Here is a 24006-nt window from a genome sequence, read left to right on the forward strand (position 1 = left end):
TCTTGTTGCACAAAACAAACTTTATTGAGCAAGAGTTGGCTGATGGGGTCAAACGTTCAGATTTGGGAGTCTGTATTCTCCCTCCTGTTCAGTCACCAGCACGGAGTCCCTCCTGATCTATAAATCAATGCTCCGTCTGAACAGAGCAGGTCTTTTCTAACACCAATACCCTACAGTTCAGAATAGTGTACAGGCTGAAGTGATGTGACCATACAGGAAAAGCCCTTTACAAAGGATTCTGCAGGGCGAAAGAATCCGGAGGCCAGCCTGCCGGCAGAACTGAGCTGCCAGCTCAGTGAGGGCGGGGTCCACTAGCAGATCAACGTGTGCCACCAAAGCTAACCATCCCAGCGTGAAGGCAAAGCTATACTGATCACTCGGGACAATGGAGGAAAGCTGTCACTCTCAGCCTGCCTAGGTCCTGGCAAAGTGGCTCTGGAAGTTCCTTGGCCAGCAAAGAAGGCCCCAAGAGAGCCTCTACGTGGTAAGCCAAGCCTGGAGTTGGGGAAAGGCCACCTTTGACCTAGTAGGAAAAAACCACCAGTAGCTCAACATGATCAAACTGGGTGGTGGATGTGTGAGCCAGCTGCACAAGACCCTCACAAGTTTATTCACATAGTTTTTGTGCACATGCACGTGGGGACAAGCAATTTTCATTCCTTTAAAAACAACTAGCTAGCTTCCTTTAAAAACAACAAAAATAGGGCTTCTCACTGACCTCAAACTGAGCAAATGGGCCAGGCTGGCTTGTCTGCAAACCCCAGGCATCCCCCTGGCCAGCCTCCCCAGTTCTGGAACTACTGAAGTGTGCACCACGAAACACTTTACCAGCTAAGCTATCACTGACCCCTCTATGTCTGAAAGCCACAATGGTCATCAGCCAAAGTTCCAGACTTTGCCCCCTTTTACCTTTAGGATGGACACACACATCCAGTGTTAAGATATGCAGAGGTCCACAGTGTTGCCCATATCAAATGAGCCTCTGGTCTGGACCACTATGGCCCCATGGTCAGCACTGCATGGTACCCCTGTTCCAACCTGTGAGTTCTCAACTACGTTTCAAAGCCCAACTACTTATATTTTTAGATCACAACAAAAACCAAAGCCAACCACCAAAAGAGTCTAAGGATCAGTTCATGGGAAACAGAAATCTACAGCATTGCAGGCAGGGGCAAGCAGAGGACTCAGGGAGAGTTTGAGCTGTTTAAAAAAAAACAAATCAGCAGGGTATGAAGGCATACCTGTAACCCTAGCAAACAGGAAGCCAAGATATATAAGGTGTTAAAAGCTTGGAAATAGCCTGGGCTACACAGCAATACAGCAAGATCCTGTCTCAAAAAAAGGGGGGGGGCTTCCATGTAGCTTGATGTTGTTGGCATTTCCAAGGCCCTGGGCTCCCCAAGCACCGGGGAAGAAAAAACGAGATCCTTAGGCATTTGTTAGACCTGTCTTAAAGCAGCCTTGCTTCCCAGTGAAAGGTATCTTTCTCCTTCAACTGCTAACCTTACAAGGCCATCAGAAAACAAGCTGCCTGTCTTCTGTGGGTCAGTATCAATGGTCTAGGATTTTTGCCAGCAGTGGAACCCAGACCCCTGCAGAGGCTCTGGCAAGTACACTCACTACCCCTGAGCTACATCCCCAACCCTTGTTCTGAGATATGATCGTAGCCTAGGCTGGTTGAGAACACTTATTTCAGCTTCCCAAGTGCAGAAATTACAGGCATGTACCACCAGCCTGGACTCTGTTTTTAAATAAAACACCACCCTCCCCTCTAGGGCCCTTCCTGCAGAGGCCTCTTCCTCACCCCTAAAGCCACCTTCAGCACTAGCTTAATGATAGGCTTAATGCCACAGGGAGGCCACCTTAGCCCTAAAAGCAAGTGGAAAAAACCAGAGTTCTTAGGAGTGGGGTCAGCGCCGAACCCCAGGCTGCTGTGCTAGGAGGGCAGGAGCCCCCAGGGGTTGGAGTCTCTCCCTTCTGGGAGACACACCTGCTGCAAAGGCACCAAGAGGCAAGTCCCCTGGAAAGCTCCCCCGACCTAAGCCAGCTCCCTCAAACCAGCCAGGCTGAGACTCAGAAGTTAGAGCTGACATGGTCCCAAGTTAGACAGAGCATAGGGTCACGGAAAATCTCATAGGGCTGGTGACATCCCTCAGGGGGCCAAATAGATATGGGAATTTTTGTCTCATGGGCTTGCTTGATCTGGAGGGGGCTTTGGGAAAACAGCATGTTTGGCCTACCCGCCTTGGGCTGGGGCTGGACCATCTCCACTCAGCCTCCGCAGGTGCCTCTCCTTTTCAAATGCTTTTAATGCTTTTCAGACAGTGAGAGCTTGTTGCAATGGCTGGAGGCTGGCTGTGCTGGTGGCTGAGAGCACCCCCTGCCTGCCTGCAACTCCTTCCCTTCAGGAAACGGCCCATCTTGTGTGGTAGAATGTTATATCCAGGGTGGCCCTGCTCCTCCTCCCCCCAAAGTCTCCCTCAAGCCCAGGAGAAGGGGTTCTTGCAGATCCCTAGGAGCTGATGACGTGCCCGGACCAGGTCTCGTGCTTTGTGCCTGGTGCCAGGTGGGTGATGACCACCTCTACAGCCTGCAGTTTCTCGTTCTTGGGTGGGATAGAGCACATCTTATAGGTGACCTCGTCGCCTTCCACTGGAACATACTCCCCTTCCACACTGCAGGAGAGAAAGAACAGTTGTCAGGGCTGAGGAGATGGCTCAGCCCAGAGAATACCTACCTTGCAAGCATGAGTACCTGAGTTTGGATCCCCAGCATGTAAAATAGCCAGGTATGGTGGAGTGTACTTGCCCAGGGCTGGAGAGGCAGTCAGTCGGGGATCCCTGGTGCTGGCTGCCCAGTTAGTTACCTAGCGGACCAATTTAGTCCATATTTAAAAATAAGGTCGAGATGGAACTGGAGAGATGCCATGGTTAAAAACCCTTGCTGTTTGCTCTTGCAGAAGACCTAGATTTAGGTCCCAGCATCCACATGGTGGCTCACAAACCCTCTATAATTCCTGTTCCAGAGAATCCACCCTCTCTGTCCTCCAAAGGCACCAAAAGTATGCGTCTGGTACACTTACATACATACAGGCAAATACTCATAAATTTTTAAGAAAATAAGGTGGAAAATGATAGAGGAAGACACCCAACATTGACCTCTCTGTCTGGCCTCTGCACACAAGCACACACATGTACACACACAAAGCAGCCAGTGCCCATAGAAAATAAGCCCCACAGACCCCACACTGGGACACCAGGATGGACACTGTCTTCCTGGTTACTCAGTCCTTCCAGAAACAGTGCCTCCTAGACCTTCTACCATCTGTGTCCTGGCCCAGTGACTCCTCTCTGGGTCTGAAAGGCATGCTAGCCACCTTGGATGTTCACATATCAGAACTGAACCTGAGAGTAGAAAAGCCAGAGGCTCAAACTTAGAGAGCAGCTTTTCTTGGCTGCCTCTACACACTGCCCATGGTACCAGGACTCTCAGAAACAAACCATGTTTTTTGCCCTTGACTTTTCCACCCAATGAACCTTCAAAAAAAAAAAAGTGCCTAATAAGCCGAGTCTGGTGATACAGACTTATAATCCCAGCTACTTGGTAAGTGGAGACAGGAGGACCAAAGTTGACTGTCTCAAGATAAAAAGTACAAAGGGGAGGCAGCAAGGTGAAATGGGGATGGATTCATGGTCTCACAGCAAGGCCCTGATGATCTTGAGCACCAGAGCTAGCCGGCATCCCCTGCACCTGACTGGTTCTGATGAGAGGATCTCAGAGCAGTCGTGTTCTCCCTCTCTGATGTGGCTACCACAGCTTCTAATAGCCTAGTTTCAGCAGTTGGCCACAGACATCTCACAGTATTTCCATCACTCACACTTTTGCCCCACCCCATGCTTCTCCCTAATTACTTTTCATACTGTACTATGTGTGCTTCTCAATCACTGGAAATCCTTCCTGGAAAGAGGCAGACTGGACATTTGTACACCCGTGTATGCATTCATACATGTGTAAAATGCATCCAACAACTTTTTCTCAAATCTGTGCTACATAGGGGAATTCTATTTTATTTTATTCTTTGAGATGAGAGAGTTACTGTGTAGCCCTTGCTGGCCTGAAATTCAGTGTGTGGGTCAGGCTGGCCTCAAACGTTCACCAACCCTCCTACCTCTACCTTCTGTGTGCCGGGATCACAGGCATACACCACCATACCCATCTTACAGGACCTTCTAACCAGACCTGGTACATAAGTGTGCTGGGTGCTGAAGGAGAGCTGGCGATAATTTCCATCACCACAGAGGGGGTGCAGCACAACCTGTTTTCTCAAACTGGTTTCGAACTTGGTTGGGACTTCTGGGAAAACGGCACCGCCTGCCACTGCTAAGTGAAACCGGATGTGTGGCTATTCAGCTGCTGGTAGGATGCTTGCCTAGCACGTGTCCCAAGCTTCAGACAAAAGCCAGGGTGGGCTGAGTGCTTGGGACAAAGGAGGAGGTCTGGATAGGGGTTCTAGTTGGGGTTCCTAGGAACCCCAAAAGCTGCTGGGGGGCCAAGCCGGGAAGGGGCTGCTGGGGGCCTTGTGGGCCACATCCTGGACTCCTACAGGCTTTCAGACAGGAAGGAAGAGCCGCAGTGAGCAAATGGCAGGAGAAAGGGCCCAGCCCCGAGTTTCCTTCCTGGAGCAGAAGAAACAGACAGTCCCCAGACTCACAGGCCACTCCCCTAAGGAGGCTAAACAAACTCTCCCATCCCAGGGACACTGTCCTCCCATGCCAGACACTGTACACACAGACTCACCATGAACTATCCTGCACCCAGGATGGGGCACCCAAAACCTCACACAATTCAAAGACACTGTCACTGTCACTGTCACATATGGACTGCTGGCCAGCCTCACACATCTGACATACACTGTCCTTCCCAGCATCACTCCATTATACTGTCTCATACTGCATGGGGCCATAATGGGACCAGCCTCCTACCCCCACACAGCCCTCCAGATATGCTGCAGTGAACTCACTCAGATATATGCAAGAAGATGTCAGGGCCACCATCAGCCGGGGTGATGAAGCCGTGGCCCTTGGACCGGCAGAAACATTTACAGACTCCTTTGTAGACAGGGCCCTGTGATGCTCGCACCGTCCTGACAGAAGGAAATGCAAGGGGACATTCATCAGTCCTCTACAACAGCCACCCCACCCCCACCCCCACCCCACAGCTACTCCCAGCTGTGCCCCAGGGAAGCCTGACTGGGGCCACCATGTCCAGTCACACACACAGGCTTTGTGTGCAACCCAGGGAGCCATTCACACAGAGCTATAGAAACGACTGGGTAACTAACCATGGCACATTTTTCTCAGGCCTGTTTGTTCATCGGGAAACAGGGAACTGAGGGAGCCTGGGAGCATCCCTTCAGAAACTGCAATGGCTCTAGCTCCCACTCTCAAGAGCCAAAAATTTACACCTGCCAGTGGCCACCCTGACAGTGTCTTTCCCCCAACCCCCACCACATACAACTGACAAAGTCAAGGCTTCATGGGGAAGAGGCCTCTGTGGATAAAGCCCAAAATCTTACCACTCCAGCTGGGGACAGGTTCCCATGGGTGGCAAGGATGGCACCCCCTGCCCCCCGTTTTCTCACTAGTACTTCTCACCAAGCCCCAGACCTCTCCAGGTGCCAGGGAGTAGATCCTGCTCACTCTGGTAGTAGTAGCCCCATTTGGGGAAGTGTGTTTAGCCAGCCTGAGACTTACGCTGAGAAGGTCCTTGTCCGTCGGGTGGGCAGAGGGCTAGGGACTACATTGCCCCGCAGTGGGGATGGAGAGCGATCTCGGGCCCGAGGGGTATCCAGGAGCCCAACAGAAGTCTGATGTGTGGGGGGCTGCGGCGGTGGGGGAGGCTCAGATGACATGGCTGACCTACAGAGAGAAGGAGGCCTCTTAGGGTCCTGCCTCAAAGGACTAGACAGGCCATAGCCTGGCACTCCTAGAGGCTCACTCCAGGTCACCTTGTCTGTAGCCACACCTTGGCTCAGGTGTCTGCTCAGGTGTCAGCACTGGGTTCCCTTGACAACTTCAGGCCTCCCTCCATCTCCACTGTGCAAGAAAATGCCAGGTCATGTGTTGGGGTGATGATAGCTCAGGCAGTAAAAGACTTGTCACACAAGCAGGAGACCTGGGTTTGAGCCCCACAATCCATTTATAATAGAATAGCCTGGTGTGAGCTGGAGAGATGGCTCAGCTGCTAAGACTGCTTACAGCTGTTGAAGGAGTTCACAGCTCCAGGGGTCTGATCCCCTCTTGGAGTCTGCACACACTCACATGTACAAACCCACACACACCACGTATGCACATAGTTAAGCAACAATAAAAAGAAAACTTTTTGTTTTGTTTTTGGAGACAGGGTTTCTCTGTGTAGCCCTGGCTGTCCTGGACTCACTCTGTAGACCAGGCTGTCCTCAAGCTCAGAGATTCACCTGCCTCTGCTGGAATTAAAGGTGTGCACCCTCATGGCCCAGCTGATATATCTTTTTTTTAAAGGCTAGGACGGTGGCATGCATTTATAATCCCAGAACTGGGAAGGTAGAGACAGGTAGGTTCTCTAGGGCTACTCAGCCAACCAACCTAGCCTAATTAAGGAGCCCCGGGTCCCAGTGAGAGACCTTGTCAAAAACAAAGCAAACCAAACCTGGGAGAACAGCAGCTTAGGTTATTCTCTGACCTCAAGTGCTCATGCTTATACACTCATACATACACACACACACCAGAGGGGGTTTTATGCCAGGTAACTCCCAATGGTAACCCCTCTATGTCCCAACACAGCGCTTGGCATGCTTAGGACACTCGGTTAATACCTTGAGGAGGTACTGCCCTCAGCCAGGGCTTCAATGCCCAGAGCACAGGTCAATATTCCTTTCCCAGTGTCCCCCATCCTGCAAGCACTCTCCCTCCAGAGACTGCAGAGCACAGCTCAGCAGTTCACAGCCCAGAGTGGCTCCCTGAGGGGCTGCCAGTGAGCTCACTGCCAGGTGGGTGACCACTGAGGAGCCACAGGGGAGGAGCACTCCAGCAAAGTCAAACCTGGCCCCTCACTGCTATGAGAACCATTCTCTCAGTGACCCTCAGACATAGATTCAGGCAAAAGTTGAAAGACAGCCGCTCTCCATCCCAGCACTCGGGTGGGATGGGGTTGAGGAAAAAGGACTGCTATGACCAAGGTAGCTTGGATTACACTGGGAAACAGAGCCATTGTACACACGTGACTCTAGAACAGGGCAGGACCAGCCAGTCCTTTCCCATCTCTGGGCTCAGAGTCACTCAGGTGTGTCCCTTGACATCTGCCCAGGGATGGAGATGGAGACAGCAGAGCCAAAAAAAAACAAACAAACAAAACCCAAAAGGGACAAGGAGTCTGAGCAGGTTTGTGTGTCCCTGTGACTGGCCTGTCAAATAAAAAGGAGCTATCAGCCAAGCAGCTGCTGGGTGCTGGTGCCAATGGTGGTAGTGGCAGTGGCAGTAGTGACGCACACCTTTAATCCCAGCACTCGGGAGGCAGAGACAGGTGGATCTCTATGAGTTTGAGGCCAGCCTGGTCTACAGAGTGAGTTTCAGGATAGCCGGGGCTACACAGAAAAACCCTGTCTCAAAAAAAAAAAAAAAAAAACAATATATGTGACCAGTCTTCAAAAGAACCCAGCTACCGTCTTGTTTCATTTTGTATTTCAGGGTCTCCATTGCCCACACAGGCCTCAGGTCCCCAGTGCTAGGATTACAGCTGTGTAGAACTATGTCCAATTACACGGTGCTGTGGACCAAACCCAGGGCTCTGTGCACACTAGGCGAGCACGCTACCAACTGAGTCACATCCCCAGCCCCCTCAGCTCTAGGTACACCAGGCCCCAGCTCATGACCAGATTTTTCCCATTTATAATAACTCCATGGCCCCAGAGCTGAGTTTTCACTTGTACTACCCAGCAAGGCCTATTTGCTTCAGCCCCAACCCTCCACACCTTGGGATCCTCGGGTTTGGGAAGGAACTGTGCAAGGGTGCCTCTCTCCCCAAATATTCAGACTTGTCCTCCATATGCCCTGATCCTCTCTGGGGACTCAGTCCTGCCTGGCTGGAGAGATGTCACTGGTCAGCCTTCCAGAAGTGACATGGCTACTACTGACCTCTTCTTAGCTGTGGCCCCAGCCAGGGAGGACCACAAGTCTAGAGACGCCCCCACCTTGAAGAGGTCCGGGCTGTTGGCCTGGCGGTCAGGTGTCCAGCACAGGTCATAGAGTCCTAGAATGTTCCAATGCCTGGAGTTCTGGGAAGAAGTCTGGCCCAGAGACGGAGCGTGGGCCCCACCCAGGCCTCCCAGGACAACGGGGTGAGACCATGGGGACCAGATGACATCAGCATGAGGAGAACTTCCCCCTTCTAACCAGACTCCCTGCCTCTGGCCTCCCCTCCCCCAACTCCAGTCAGGGACACTTGGTTTCAGATCTTCCCACCTGCCAGCTGAGAGATCATAAACAATTCAGCCTCTCAGGGTCTCAGTTTCTGTATCTGAGAAATGGGAATTGTTTTAATTTCACACAAATCATGACATTAAAGAAAGTAATACATACAAGCACTGAGGTTACAACTCTGGCCCAGAGCAAGTAAGCAACAAGTACTGGTTATGACAATTGCTGTAAACTGCAATCACAAAGTCACTCAACAAACATGCCCAATACCAATCCCTAGTCATGATACAGGAGAACATGGTAAATCACAGTGTCAATGAGCCGGTGGGGTCACAAAAGACCAACTAACAAAAGGGATGAAAAGTAATGGAGTGGACAGTGCCACAAGGACCTGGAATATAAGAGTCAGACATTTGAAAATGAGAGGGAGAAGCCAGGGGTACTGGTGCCTGTGTTACAGGAGCACTTTGGAGGCTGAGGCAAGAGGATCCTCTGGACCAGTCTGGGCTGGAGACAGTGAGATCTGAGATGGGGCGGGGGTGGGTTATTCTGGGGACAGACATCAGGGTGTGAGAAGTCCTGAGAGTGAGGCTGGGGAGAGCCTGCTATGGTTCCAGGCCTGTGAAGAGTCTGTGGGAGTAGGGTAGGAGCAGGAAGTAAGATTCAGGGGGCAGAGCCAGACCAGAAACCAAGTTGCATCACCCCATGGCTGTCATCACCGTCCCTTCCCTTCTTTGCACCTCTGCCTGTCTGCTCAGACACCTTTACTGTGCCTGCCACTCCTGGCTGATGGAAAACTCCAGTGGAGTTTCACTCTCCACTCAAGTCCCCCTCGTAGCTCAAATCCAGCCTCTTTCTTGGAAAAGCCCTCAGCAGCTCCTGGCCTTCAGTGGGCATCAGACTGAGGGCAACACCAGAGTCCCTCATCATCCCAGGGGCAGCCCAGGGCTGGGTACAGGCAAGGGTCTTGGGGATCCTGGGTGTATGCTGAGTGCCACACTCACACTAGCTCAACAGTGGAAGAAAGTGAAACACAAAAAATGAAGTGATGAGGCAGGGCTGAGAGCCGGGAGACCCTAAGGCTGCTCCACTATCCAAACCAACCACTGGGGAGGCTGCCTGGGCTAGTCACAGCCAGCTCTACCCAGAGTCAGCCCACCCCAGCTGACCCAGGAAGGGGACAAAGTCCAGCTGCGGTGGGGGAGGGTATCCAGGAAGCTTCTCCAGCCCTGCACACACCAGGGCACAGGCTGAGCAGCAGTCTGTAGCTGCAGCAGCCCCGGCTCTCACTGCCACCCTCTATCTGCTCTGTCAGCAGAACCAGACACGGCCGTGGAAAAGGCATGGCCCGTCCTTCATGATGCTCTACCGGGAGATCAAGATGGGGCTGAGACTCTTGCCTGGAAAGGCTCTGGGCTACACCCTAATGAGCCTCTACCTGAGACAAATTTTGACAAAATGAAATGGCCAAACTGTTGTCATGACTACCAAGACTAGGTATACACATGTGTTTATCTGTGTGTGACTATGTAATGTGTACATGCATGTGTATGTGGGGCATGTTTATGTACATGATTACATGAAAACACATCTGCAAAATTATGTGAGGGTGTTTTTTTCTTTCATTTTGAGACAGTCTCACATACCCCACCTGGATGCCACCCAAAGCGCCCTGAATCCTAGGCAAGTACTCTACCAACTGAACCACAGCTGTGTACGTCCTGCCCAGAACTACCCTCATGTACCAGCAAGAAACCCAGGCCTTCTACTGCTCACTGGGAGGGAGGGGGAAGACAGATGCATGGGACAACACACAGCACAATAAGACATGCACCCCCCTCTGCCAGACACCCCAGCCCAGGGAGAGGCCCAGGGCCCAAGGGCAGGATGCCACACCCACCCTCACTGTCCACCAGGGAGGGCAGGTCAGCTTCTTATCCTGAGAAATGTTTCAAATGGGGCCTCTAGCTGAAAATAGCCTGGGAATTTTCCATAGGCCTTATAGAAAGTCCTGGAAGATTCTGGGAGCTCAGCTAGGCACTAGTCTGGCCTCCTCAGTCCTCTATAGCCCATCTCAAAATCTCGTGCCCCTGTCCATGTACCAAGCTGTCAGGCCCAGCACCTTCTCTGAGCTTGGCCTTAAAGCTCCCAGTTTCTAAAAATGTACACCCCTACTCCCTTTTCATATTTTGAGATAGTCTTACACTGCATAGCCCAAGTTGGCCTCAAACTCATGGTAATCCTCCAGCCTCAGCCTCTCAGGTACTAGGAGGACAGGTATGTTGTGAGCTGTCACAGCTAGTTGGGAAGAATCTTTTGAAGTAGGGAATCATGTGCTTCCCAGAGGAACCTGGACTGCTGGAAGACATTTACATTTCAGTGAAAGGGAGTGTGGTTTATGGCTCCTCAAAGGCAGGAAAATGGAGAGTCAAGGAACAAGAGCTTGGGTAAGCTGGAGGCTTCATTCTTGGCCAGAACCTCTTGAAGCCTGTTCTGCACACTGGGGTGTCCAGAATCTTGCAAAGGTTTGTGGCTGGGGAAGGCTACTGCTAGGCACTGTGCTGTGACATTTCCCATCCTGGAGCCTGGCCACTGCTGGCAGGAAGGTGGGTTACAGTCTCAGGTCACACTCAGTGCTTTTTCTGATGCCATAGGTGCTTCATAGGCACCAGACATTCGAATCCCCTTCCCGCTAGCCTCACCACTTCTCTGTCACATGAGGAAAGTGACAATAGATTCAGCAGCTGGGGCTTGTCACACTTTAGTGCCCCCAGGAATCTCTGGCCAATGTCCAACAGCAAACTCCCAACTCCACAGATGCGGGGGGAGGGGGGGGGTTAGCCCGGCTTTGCTTGGTCAGTTAGCTGGGGATCGGCAGTTGCTTTTTATGGTGCTGGGAAGCCAGAATCTCTGGCTCTGGCACTGAGCTGTTCCCCCAGTCCCCAAGTCTGCCTTTTGAAGGGGTCCCAGAGAGACAGCTGCCGCTACACTACCCAGCTCTCAAGAGGCAGGCCATCTGGGGGAGAGGACACACATGGACAGACACACTCACCCAGCACACAAAAACCACAGAGGACCAGGGCTCCATGAGATAGCAAGGTTCATTTTTTTTACCATCACCTACATCTTCACACACACACCCGCCAGGCCCCAGACTAACAGAAACGAGCCCATAGCCGAGAGCAGGGGAAAGCTGAACTGGACTCAGGGCTCCTGGAAGGCTCTGGAGGAGAGATGGTGCCTGAGGCTCAAAGCAGCAGGGCTAGCCAGCCACATGCTGCTCCATTGTTCTGGGAAGAGTGGATTCTGTTAGAGGGAAGGGGAGGGGTGCCAGGGGCGGGGCCATTTGGAACAGAGGCGAGGAAACAGCCCAGGACGAGGAGACTACCCCATTCCCTCCAGCAGCCCAGCTGGGGAACCCTACCCTCGGGTGCTGGGAAGCTGGAAGCTTCAAATTAGAGTCCAGAAACCCAAAGCAGTCCCTTCCAATAATGTTGCCCCTAGAACTAGCCCAGGAGTACCCATTCAAGGAACAGAGGCCACTCTAGGTCTCTGCTTGAGTGTCCCTCCAAGGCCAAGTAGACCCCTGATCTCCACCAAACCTAGCCCCGAAATCCTCCACTGTTCCGCCCTCCCCCTGTTTTCCTCACCTCCCAGTCTGATTCTCTTCCATTCTCTCCTAGGCCCACTAACTCCCTGCCTCGGTTTGGACGGGGCCATCAGCTTCCAATAGCTCAAAGCAGTACAGGCAGTGCCAGCCACACTGCAGAGCAGGAGGTGGGCTGAACAATAGTGGCCCCCCATGGTGTGCCTGTTTACACTAGGGCCATGGGAAGAGCCCTTCCCACCCCAGCTGCCAGATAGTGGGCACAAACCAAATTCTTGCCCTAGCACTCAGTGGGACAAAGAAAGCCAGTTTCCCCCAACCCTAGGCTGAGCCTAACTCAGCTTACAAAGTTTGTTCTCGAGAGTGTAGGATGTAAGGGCTCATGGTGGTAACCATGTTGTCACCCAGGAGGAGGTGACATGCTCTGAGGAGACCCCTGACCCAGATCGATCACTTAGGGACATAGGTACGTCATAAAGTCAAGAAGGCACCAGGGAAGAAGGCCCTGCGAAAAAGTTTGAGCCCAACAGGACAAAAAATAGGGACATGGGACAATTTAAGACACAGATTTGTGGCTCGATTTTAAGCTCATTGTTTTTGTTTAACTGGTTTGGGGTTTTGAGGGAGGGTTGTGGAGAGTTCTGCCTTAGCCTCCCCAGTGCTGGGAGTAGATCGCATTTACAGCAGCTGGCCTTGAGCTTGTTACGGAGCCGAGGACGAATCCTGAATCTTCTACCTCCCCAGTGCTGGGACTGCAGTGTAGCCCACCACTATTGGCTTAATGAGCCAATTATTTTTCACAAACTCCTTTTGGCTTCAGCTTGGAGAACAAACTAAAAGCATCAAGACTGGGCAATAGGCAGAAAAGCAGCAGTATGGCCAGGAGAAAAACAAACAAAAAGTAGCCCCTATTTCTCCAGGCACTTGGGCTAGCTAGCTCCCTTTATTCTCGCACACACCCCTTTCTGGTAGAAAAGGTTTTTTTTATATATTCCAGTCGGCAGAGGCAAAGAGGCACCCCCACCTCTCAGAATCCAGGCCCTGCAGGAGAGGTGGAATCTCTACAGCTCACCCTGCACAGACCAGAAAAGCTTTGGGATCACAGTCTGGCTTTTCAAATAAAATCAAAACCTAACTGTGCATTTCCGGCTTGTAAACAGGGCCGCTAGCGCGGGTGAAGTTTTCCTCCGCGCCCTGGGGGCCCCTATCCTAGCGCAAACACCAAGCGATTGCGCCCAGCCGCTCCTCCGCCCCAGGAGCGGCCAACCGCGAGGGGCCAGGGCGGCTCCCCCTCTCCCGCCCTGGCTACTGTCCCACCGCCCAGCATGCAGCTGGCGAGGCCCAGCCCGTCGGGGACAGCTCCTCCTCTCGCAAACCGCGAGTTCTCAACACCTCTGCCGGAAAACACAGGGGAGGAAGCGCCGGCCACGCACAAAACAGGTGGCCCAGCGGTAAGTACTAACCGAAGTCAGACAGGAATCCCTCCTGCTGCGGCCACACCCACCTGTGTCCCTTTAGGGTCAGTGACAACCCGCGCTCCCCAAACTAGCCCAAGCTACTAGGGCATATCGCGGGTTGGGGGGAGAGACCCAGCGTCGAGCTGGAGAGCCGTAATGCCCCGCAGAGGGAAAGCAAAAGGGCAAAGCAGGCCTCGGCCCCATCCCAGCGGCTCCCGTGGCTCCCGCGGCTCCCGCGCTCCCCGACGACCTTCCTTTGGGTCCCCGGAACAGCCGCTTACCTGGCGGAACGTTCGACTCCTCCAGCTGCTGCGCTCAGACTGCAAGAACAGAAAGGGACGGGGGGCGTGGCCGCAGGGCAGGGCGGAGTGGGGGACCACGCCCCTTCGAGCTCCGGGCCAATCGGCGCGCGGCCCGGAGCTGGGCCTGGTCCTGCAAGGAGGGAGGCGGGAGCGGCGCAGCTGCTGCCACGCGACCTTTGTGTTGAAGCTTCGGGGGCGCGAGCGCGAGAGGCGAACACGGGACTCGGCCTAGGGGCAGGAGGTGTTCCTCCCTGCGGGGATGCGGACGCCGGGTGTGGGCCGGGTGCCCGGGAAAGTGGCTCAGTCAAGTCTAGGCATTCGGTGCCTGCCACTCCCCGGCACAAGTCCAGCCCCACCTGCCCTTGGCTCCAGATAAGCGGGACGCCTGTTTTTTGTTGTTGTTGTTTTTAGTTTTTTTTTGGTTGGTTGGTTGTTTGGTTGGTTGGTTGTTTTTTTTTTGCAAGAACTACCAGATAAAGGGAAAGGCAGAGACAGAAAATGAAACATCAGAACAAGGGAGAAGAAAAGCTGTTGTTTTGGTTAATTAATTCATTCTCCATTGGCTGATTTTGAGACAGTCTCCTTAATGGACTTGGGATGGGTGGGACCCTAACTCCAGCTTTTTTCAATTACTTCCCCCACCCCCTTTGGTTTTTCTAGGCAGGGTTTTCTCTGTGTACCCCTGGCTATCTGGGACTTGCTTTGTAGACTAGGCTGGCCTCGAACTCACAGAGATCCGCCTGCCTCTGCCTGCGGAGGGCTGGGATTAAAGGCGTGTACCACCACCACCACCACCACTACCAGGCTCAATTTTTATTTCTACTGAGCCCTTGAAACTTTATGCACTGACTGGTTTTGTGTGTCAATTTGACACAAACTGGAGTCATCAGAGAGAAAGGAGCCTAGGTTGAGGAAATGCCTCCAGGAGATCCAGCTGTAAGGCATTTATTTTCTCAATTAGTGACGACTGGGGGAGGACCCGGCCCACTGTGGGTAGTGCCATCCCTGGGCTGGTGGTCCTGGGTTCAGTAAGAAAGCAAACTGAGCAACCATGGAGAGCAAGCCAGTAAGCAGCACTCCTCCATGGCCTCTGCCCTGTTGGAGTTCCTGTCCTAACTTCCTTCAGTACTGAGCAGAAATATGGAAGCTTAAGCCAAATAAACCTCTTTCTCCCCAACTTGCCTTTTGGTCATGGTGTTTACATGGCAGCAATAGAAACCCTGACTAAGTGTATCTGTGGAAGTAAATGGTGTTGCTTCCAGCTTACAGAAAAGGAAACAGGAACAGAGACATGCCTTTCTCCAACATGGAAAGCAGGCCCTCAGCATACTTTCCCCCAGGGGCAGACTCATATTTCCTAGGTGTGGGAAAGGGGTTCCCTATAAGGTGCTGTCCCTGGAGTCTAAGTGATATTTTTATCCCTGCTGAAGCCCTCTAACCCTACCCCCAAGGGCATGCTGAACCAGCAAAACAAAAATAATGTAACAAAGCCAACTTGCTTCTTCCTTAAAGAGGTCTGTCCCTCCTCAAAGTGGGATTAGCAAATGGTAAAGTCACCTTGGGGAAAGGGGAAAAAAAAAGCATTTCTAATATTTCTAATAGTTAAACCCTATCCCATTCCCAGTCACTCAGTCACACAAACTCTGCCAGGCCCAGCAGTGGTTGGTTAGTTAGTTAGTTAGTTTTTGAGGCAGAGTTTCACGTAACCCCGGATGATGATTAATCATGGCTGTCATCTTTACCGGATCTGCAGTCACCTAAGGGACAAGCACATTTTCTTGGTTAGAAAAATTGAAGTGAGAAGAGCAACCCTAACTGGAGGCAGCAGTTAAAACCTCTTGGTTTTCTGCCAGCGTGTCTTCCTGTCTCGGCGGTCAGTGTGCTTGCTGTTGCTGTTGCTGCTTCTGCCATTCTTCACCAACCTCAGAAACCAGTGTCCTCCACCTTTCAGTCTGGACCATCGACTCTCCAGGAACCCTCCAGATGTTCAGTGCCAGGCTGGGCAGTCTCTGTTGCTCTCCACATTATTGTTTTGCAACAGAATCTCTCACTAATCTTATAGAACCCAGGACCGCTAACCCAGAGATGGCACTACCCACAATGGGCCAGGCCCTCCCCCATTGATCTCTAATGTTATATCTTGCCATTTTAGCTAGGCTAGCTGACCAGCAAGCTCTCAGGAATCACTAATCTCAACCCCAGTTCCAGGGTTGCAGGTATGTACAGCCATGTCCAGCTAGTTATGCGAGTGCAGAGGATTCGAGCTCAGGTCCTGTTGCGTGCAGAGCATTTCTCCCCAGCCATGAGATATTCCAGTCTTTGTCGCTTTGTGCTGGACATTAGGTACACAAAAGAAGAACCCAGCTTGTCTCCATCCGAGAGGGCAGAGCCTTGGATAAACCCTAGGCAGGATATTAAAGAAAAAAGGAGCTTGACCTAAATCCATTGCTCAGTTCTTCCTGTTCATGGTTCAACACTGCCCTCTAGGGGTGTGTGGAGCAAGTGTGAGGTACAGGGGGTGAAGGGTGGGTTAGCTCTCCCCGACTAGGGGCTCCTGTTTCTGAGGGCCTGGGCCAGGGACGTGGAGCAGGCTCAGGGTCTACAATAGATGAGGCCCTCCAGTACTGTACCCACACTTGTGTCTGTGGGACTAAGGACCTGTGCAAGGCTGCACCCTGACTCTAACTGGACCCCACCAGTTTTGTTCTCTAATTCTGAAATTGAGATTCAAGAGAGAATCTGTGGATTTTCCAGGGAGGCTGAGACCAGCTGTGCTGGAATAGCTCAGAACCACCCCAGGTCCACGGAGTGGGACACCACGACCCAGCAGTCACATCTCTTTCCTCTGGGTCCTTTGAGCCCAGGCACCAATTTCAGAAACATGAAACCACTGCAATATTCACACTTTTTTTGTTTATGTTTATTATATGGAGTCTCATTTGGCCCATACTAGCTTCAAACTCACTATGTAGCTGAGGATGAACTGGAATTTCTGATTCTCCTGACCTGAAACTCAAAACAATCCTGCTTCCGCATCCTGAGTACTGGGATTGCCCTAAATTCTTATTATTAGTGTGTGTATGTGTGTGTATAAGAGAGAGAGAGAGAGTGCATGTACTCCACCTTGCATCTAGAGGGTAAAGAACAGCTTCCAACTTTACAAAGGTTCAATCCCTGGAACCCAGGTGACCAAGCTTGCATGTGAAGCTTGCCCACTCTGAGCCATCCCTTTTTTTTTTTTTTTTGAGACAGGGTTCTCATGTAACTCAGGCTGTCCTAGATCTTGCTGTGTAGCTGAGGATGACCTCAAACTTATGATCCTTCTGCTTCAGCCTCATATATGTCAGGATCACAGGCATATGCCACCACACCTGAGTCTCTGGTTAGTTTAAAAACCACAGCATCTCTTGAAGAATCTAGTGATCAAGGTGAGGAGGGTCCAGTCTAGCTGAGTGAAGGCAGGAGCATGGAGCACTGGGGACAGATGGCAGTTGGGGAGTCTGGTCACCTAAGGCTCTTCATATGCAAGGGGAGCGGTGTGGGCAGCACGTACCTCAGGAAGGTGCTTGCACTGTGGAAATGCCAGTGTGCACACACATAGACACATGGCCAGCCTGGTTCCCAACAGATGAAGGTGATGACTCACTTTTATTACACTCTTATTTTATGTGCTATGTGAGTGGGCCTATGTGGCCAGGGATTGAACTCAAGTTCTCAGGCTTGGCAGGCAAGCACCTTTACCTGCTAAACCATCTCACCAACCCCCTACTGCTTTTTCAATGCTATTTGATACTTTTCAGTGTGGCCCTAGGCTGAATTGGGGCTACCCAGTTCTGAGCCTTATTATGTGCCATGCCAACGCTGTGCCATCCTTGTGTGACGTGGTGCTGGCTTAGAGCACCTCTCCAGTCCTCCCAGCAGAAGTTGAAACTGGGCCGCTAGGATGCACCACAGTATGATCATTGAGGACAAGGCCTCCAACCAAGAAATAAATCACTTCGCCCAGGGGCTGGGAACACCCACCCACTTCTCCCCTAGCCTTAAGGCTTCTTTGGTTTGGTTTGCAAGCTCCCTGTATGCAGCCCTGGCTGGCCTGGGACTTTCTAATAAAGACCAGGCTCATAAACTCACAGAGACCTGCTTGTCTCTGCCTCCTGGGTGCTGGGATTAAAGATGAGCATCTCTGCGCCCCAGCTCATTTTAGAACCTTTACACCTTCTGTCCCCTCTGCTGGAACTCTCTCCCCAAGATCTTTCCAGGCGCCTTCCTCTAGTCATTACAGCTCAGTGTTCTTTCCTCTAAAGAGATCCTGTACTTCATCTGGATGAAACAGTACTCCCTCATTCAGTGTGTCCATTGGCACTTCCTGGGGTGGGGACAGGGAAGTCCTCCCTGTCCTTCTCTAGGCCCCTCATACACCCAGCCCACACAGTGTGCCCTTTTCTCATTTCCCAGCCCACACGGAGCCCTTCTGGGAGAAAGATGATCAGGATGGGAAATGGGGATTAAACAACTCTAGTTGTAAAGTCCTAATGCACACGAAGGGAAGAGAGCCCAGAGATGGTGAGTATGGTACCCAAAGTCACACAACAGGAGAGGAACCAGATGGACTCCCAAGTGTCAAAACTCCGAACTTATTCTGCTCCTGAGGCGGCCTGCCTTGCGCTTGTGCCTCTGCTAATGCAAGCATATTTGTTTTGTTTTGTTTTGTTTTGTTTTGTTTTGTTTTGTTTTTAGAAAGGGTCTCATGTAGCCCAGGCTAGTCTTGGACTTACATACAGCTGAAGATTGGCCTGAGCTACCAAGTGCTGAGATCACAGGTGTGCACAACTATGCCCAATATATGCAGAGGAAAATAATCAAATCCAGGGCTTTATGCATGCCAGGTTAGTGTTCTACCAACTGAGCCACACCTCCACACTCACTGCAAGCTTCCCATGTACTAAGCAGTAAGCTACTGCGTCACATGGACTCCTGGCATCTGTCACTCTTGGGACAAGCTTTTTAGAGAATCTACTCTGTACCGGGCACCATGCAAAGGAGCTGGAAAATGAGTCAACAGTGATCAACCAAACTAGTTTGTGGGTGGTTAACTTCAGACACATCATTGTTCTCCAAACTGAGCCAGGGGCTAGGGTGTGACTCTGTGGCAGCACTTGCTTAAGCAGTGCAAGTCCACACCAGCCCGATGAGCCAAACAGAAAAACAAACAAAAAGCCTTGGGACCTGGTGGTGAATGTCTGGAGTCCCAACAGTCAGAAAGCTAATCAGGCAGGTTCAGGGAGCTCAAGACCAGCCCAGGCTCCAAATAGAAAGAAACTAAAATGAGCATGAGCTAAGTACTATGATAGGGGACCTGACCCTGTCCACAGAGGGCATGACAGTCCCCCAGGAGCGAAGAGTTGGATAGTCCGTGTGATTTTTGGCATCCTCTCACGGCTAAGCATCTAAAGAACTTGTCAATACCCCACAGAGATGCCTGCATACCTGCTCTTATCAATACACCATTCACAATAATCAGATTGTGGAATCAGCCTAGATGCCCAGAGACAGATGAATGGGTGAAGAAATGTCATGGTTATGCGCGGTGTTGCTTACAGTAAAAAAGAATGACATATATTCTTCGCAGGAAAATGGCTGGAAGGGGACAGTCTTATGTGAAGTAAATTAAGCTAGATGCAGAAAGATAAACAGAGAAACATACAAATAGATGATAGACAGACAGACAGCTATATGATAGACAGACAGATGATAGGTAGGTAGATAGATAGATAGATAGATAGATAGATAGATAGATAGATAGATAGATAGATAGATGAAAGTAGATAGAAGCTAGATTGATATATAGTCAGACAGACATGTGGAGGCTCATACCCACAATATCAACACTTGAGAATCTAAGGGAGGAGGCTCAAGATGAGTTCAAGTCCAGCTTGGGGTAAAAGTAACTTCTAAATCAGCCTTCACTGGAATGAGTTCATGCTTCAAAACAAAACCAATATGCACACATAGCATTAACTATACATGACTATATGTATGCGTATGTTCAATATAAAAATGGAAGGGGACTATTTGGGATGAAGGGGAACAACAGGAGGATAAATAAGAGAAGATGCTGGGAAGGTGATGTGATCCAAGTACATTGTGTATATCATGGATGAACCATTCATTTGAACAATTAACATGTGTTAATAATAACAGCAAGGGCGAAGCCTGGTTCAGTTACACACGCCTGTAATCCCAGCAATCTGGGAGGCAGAAGCAGGTGGATCTCTGTGAGTTCAAGCCTAGCCTGGTCTACAAATCAAGTCCAGGACAGCCAAGGCTATACAGTGAAACCCTGTCTCAAAAACCAAAAATAGAAAACAAAAACAAAAAACAGCAAGGGCTACTGATGGCTCAATATTTGAGGCACATGCCATGTAAGCAGCAAGAGCAAGGATCAGAGTTTAAATCCTAAGAACCTAGGCAGTGGTTTGAATGCAAATGGCCTTCACAGATTCATACTTGAATACTTGGTCCCCAAGTGGTGACGCTGTCTGAGCTTAGCCTTCGTTAGAAGGTGCAGGCTTAAGAGGAATGTGTCGCTGGGGGCAGGCTGTTAGCTTTCAAAGCTCACACCATTTCCAGGTAGCACGCTCGCTCTCCCTGTTCCTTTCTCTCTCCCTCCCCTCCTTTTTCTCCTCCCCCTCCTTCTTCTCCTCTCTCCCTCTCTTTTTTTCTCTCTCCTTCTCTCTCTCTGCCTTGTGCTGTGGATCAAGATGTGAACTCTCAATTACTACTCCAGTGTCATGCATGTCTGCACGCTTGCTCTGATCCTCATCATGCTGGTCATGGACTCTGACTCTCTGTAACTATAAGCCCCACATTAAACATTTTCTTTAAGACTTTGCTTTGATCGTGGAGTTTTGTCGTGGCAATAGAAAAGTAACTAAGACACCACCTAAAATGCCAGAGTGGCATGGCAGGCGCCTGCCTGTAATTCCAGCACTCAGGAGGAGGCAGAGTAGGCTTATTAGTGGGTTCTGGGTCCAATTTAGAAATTCCGCATCAATGAATAAAATCCAGAGGGATCAAGGAGGACTCTTACTTAGAGTTACACACACACATATGTGAAAAGGCACACGCACAGTATGAACACAAACAAATGGCAAAGGAAAACATCCAGCAAGAAGCAAATATGAGGGTCATTGCATTTGCATGTTACTCCTGACATAAGGTATTATCAGACCCACTTTTCAGGGGATGAACCTGAGGCTGAGAGAAATGAAGACGCTCAGCAGGGTCCCACAGCTAGGAGTGGAATACCCTGTATGTTAACTACCTTCTCCCTCTGGCCAGGCCTTGTTTTGGTAGAGAAGAGGTTAAAACAACAGGAGCTGAGAAAGTGGCTCAGTAGTAGAACACTTAGCTAGAATATACACGGGCACCACAGGGAAAGCGGTTTGGCCACTAGCAGCTGTAGTCACTTGGGAGGTAGACACAGGAGGACCACGAGTTCAAGGTCATCCTCACTTCACAGCAAGTCTGAGGCCAGCATGAACTACTCGAAACCCTAAGTACAAGGCAACAAACTAATCATCCAGGTCTGGGCCCCAAAGAAGGCTGATCCTCAGGAGGAGGCCTGAAAGAACCTAGCCAGACCTGTCTGGCTCTCCCCTGAGGCTCTGTGTCCTGAGCACCTAGCAGGCTGAGATCTGGCTCATGGAGACAGCTGGCTTCCCCACCCCTCTCATGACTCCTTACCTCTCCCACCCTGGCCTGGGGGTTCCTGGGTGAGAGGGCATTACTACCAAGGCATGTGGAAGCCCTAGGCTGCCTCATGGCATGGTAGGGCTTCCCCCTGATGATGAGGGTTAGAATTGTCAGGGTGAGTCATGTTGACTCCCACCCTTCATTCTTCCCAGTCCATGCCCCACAGTTCATGAAACGCAGGCCTATGTTGGAAGGAATTAGACCCTCAAAATCCTTGTGCTACGGAGGCAGATCAGTCAGCCTGTATTCTCTGAGTCTGAGACCAGCCTGAGATATAGGAGACCCTGGGTCAAAAACAAGATCCTTAAAGAAGGCAGCCCCTAATCCTACCCCAGGAGGAAACAGTGGACACAGGAACCTTGGACCATGACATCAGCGTATTCCCGGCAGAATGGGGTGTGCTGTGATGAGAGGGGCATGGATCTCATTCTCATTCACTCATTCACATCCAACCTTTATCTACCAGTGATCCTCCCAAATTAACTTAAGAGCAGAAACTACATAGCCTCCCTAACTCATTCTCAAGCCCCATAAAAGGAAGTCTGGGTGGTCTAACCCAGAACAGCTCTCCACCTTGACCACCAACCATGCTATTGAGGTGAAAAGACCTGCCCACAGTGGATGGCAAGACGCTAAACTGTGGAGAAAGAGCTGTGCAGGCGTCACTGTTTCTCATTTCGGATCTGATGTGACCAGCTGTTTCAAGGCACCTTCATTTCTCCGCCATGGTGGAGCTAACATAAACCCTTCTCCCCCTTTTTTGTTTGTTTGTTTGTTTGTTTGAAGACAGGGTTTCTCTGTGTAGCCTTGGCTGTTCTGGACTCTGTGGACCAGGCTGGCCTCGAACTCACAAAGATCCACCTGCCTCTACCTCCCGAGTGCTGGGATTACAGGTGTGCGCCACCGTGCCAAGCCCTTCCCTTTCTTAAGTTGCTTTTGTCAGGGAGTTTTGTCACAGCACCAGAAATGGAACTGAGAACACCAGGTGTACCCAAGACTCTGGGTTCCATCTCAGGAATTCCAGCACTCCAGAGGCGAAGGTAGGGAGATACGAGTTCAAGGTCACTTTCAGCTACACAATAAGCTTGAGCACCATCTAACAGCATAAACTTCAAAGTCCATTTACCTTGTACATTAACTTTAAACTTAATTCCAAATACTCAGATTACAGAGATCCTGAAATAATTGTGCGGTAGGCAGCTCACACACCTGCTACCTCCATTTCACCCTCAGCATGCTGTTGTACAGCTGCTTCTAGGCACCTGACAGAGATTAGCTCTTCTGGTTCTCCTGCCTCCACCTCTCCAGAGCTGGTTTGTAGGTATAGGCACCATATCTAGCTTATGTAGTGCTGGGGGTCAAACCCAGGGTTTTGCACATTTGACAATCACTCTACAAACTGAGCCACTTCTCTAGTCCTGTTTGTTGTTCTTCGGAGACAGACTCTTGCTATATAGTTCAGGCTGGCCTGGAACCCACTATAAAAACCCAACCCAGCTTGGCTTTGAACTCAAGATTTACAGTGATCCTCCTTTTTCCACCTTTCAAGCACTGGGCTTATAGGCAGATATATGTTATCAGTAGTAACACCTAGCTCATCTTCTCTTTCTCTCTTCTTTCTTCTCTTTCTCCTTCTTTCCTTTCTTTCTTTTTTTGTATAAGGACTCAATGTGTATCCCACAATGGCTTTGAATTCTTCAGCCTCCTAAGTGCTAGGACCACAGGCTAATGACCCCAGGCCTGGTTAGATACTTATCTACATTCTAATTGGAAGGACAATGATGGTGATGGGTTCCTCAGCCAGGACTCACACAACTCAATGTCTTAGTTGGTCTCCCAATGCAGCTCACAAAGCTTCAACCTGCTGTTGCGATGGAGAGGGTAGGGAAAATGGAAGGGTCCTTCAAGCTGAGCCATGGCCAGGCAACCGCTCCAACAGGAACTGGAGACAAGATCCCCTGCTCTGTGCACCAAAGACATCACAATGGCTGTGACAGCTGTAAGAGCCCTCCTTTCTCCAAAGGGACTTCTGGGACCAAGAGCTTGTCCTCTCAGAGCCTGGAACCCAACGACACTGCTCAAGTTGTACTTCTGAAACAAAGGACTGTGATGGCACCAAAGGGGAACCGTATCAATGGTGAGGGACCTCATTCAAGCTGGGAGAGGGTGTAGAGAAGTGTGAATGAGGAGGGACAATTTGCTGATCTGGGGGCTGATCCCATATCCTTACCCTAAGTCTTACTGACCCCTACTACTCAGATGACCCAGTAGGGACAATGGACATGATAAGCCTCCAACATCTCCTCCCCGCCTCGAAACATCCCACGAAATCTGCCAAGCAATGCCAATGGCTCCCACATCAGTGTAACCTCCAGGTGGCACAGCACTTACACCAGGGCAGGAGCTAGGAAGAGCTACCCACAGGCTGAGGT

General features: G+C 50.8%; 2 protein-coding genes across 3 annotated transcripts in view; one reads left to right on the top strand and one right to left on the bottom strand.

Moving 5' to 3' along the window:
- Carhsp1 (calcium regulated heat stable protein 1) lies at positions 1 to 13943 on the bottom strand. The gene is made up of 4 exons (XM_021644991.2): positions 13799 to 13943; positions 5754 to 5918; positions 5021 to 5143; positions 1 to 2675 (listed from the first exon to the last, which is right to left on the bottom strand). The coding sequence occupies exons 2-4, from the start codon at positions 5909 to 5911 to the stop codon at positions 2513 to 2515; spliced, it is 444 nt and encodes a 147-aa protein (XP_021500666.1). The 5' UTR covers positions 5912 to 5918; positions 13799 to 13943; the 3' UTR covers positions 1 to 2512.
- The window catches only part of Litafd (LITAF domain containing), a 15631-nt gene continuing 4733 nt past the window's right edge, over positions 13109 to 24006 (top strand). Inside the window, exons 1-2 of one of the 2 annotated variants that reach the window (XM_060364159.1) lie at positions 13281 to 13511; positions 23598 to 23711. In XM_060364159.1, the coding sequence (XP_060220142.1) occupies positions 23684 to 23711 (28 nt within the window). In that variant the 5' untranslated portion in view covers positions 13281 to 13511; positions 23598 to 23683. Of the gene's footprint in view, positions 13512 to 23597; positions 23712 to 24006 lie in introns of both variants that reach the window. The other variant, XM_060364158.1, reaches the window with a different exon arrangement.

Source organism: Meriones unguiculatus, chromosome 11, assembly GCF_030254825.1.
Source record: "Meriones unguiculatus strain TT.TT164.6M chromosome 11, Bangor_MerUng_6.1, whole genome shotgun sequence".
In the NCBI taxonomy this organism is placed as follows: domain Eukaryota; kingdom Metazoa; phylum Chordata; class Mammalia; order Rodentia; family Muridae; genus Meriones; species Meriones unguiculatus.

Excerpts from the sequence above, each read along its gene's own strand:
- Carhsp1 (XM_021644991.2), bottom strand. The coding sequence starts at position 5,911 with ATGTCATCTGAGCCTCCCCCACCGCCGCAGCCCCCCACACATCAGACT. Across the intron at positions 5,144-5,753 it reads CGGACAAGGACCTTCTCAGC|GACGGTGCGAGCATCACAGG; the intron begins GTAAGTCTCAGG and ends TCCTTCTGTCAG. Across the intron at positions 2,676-5,020 it reads ATCTTCTTGCATATATCTGA|TGTGGAAGGGGAGTATGTTC; the intron begins GTGAGTTCACTG and ends TCTCTCCTGCAG.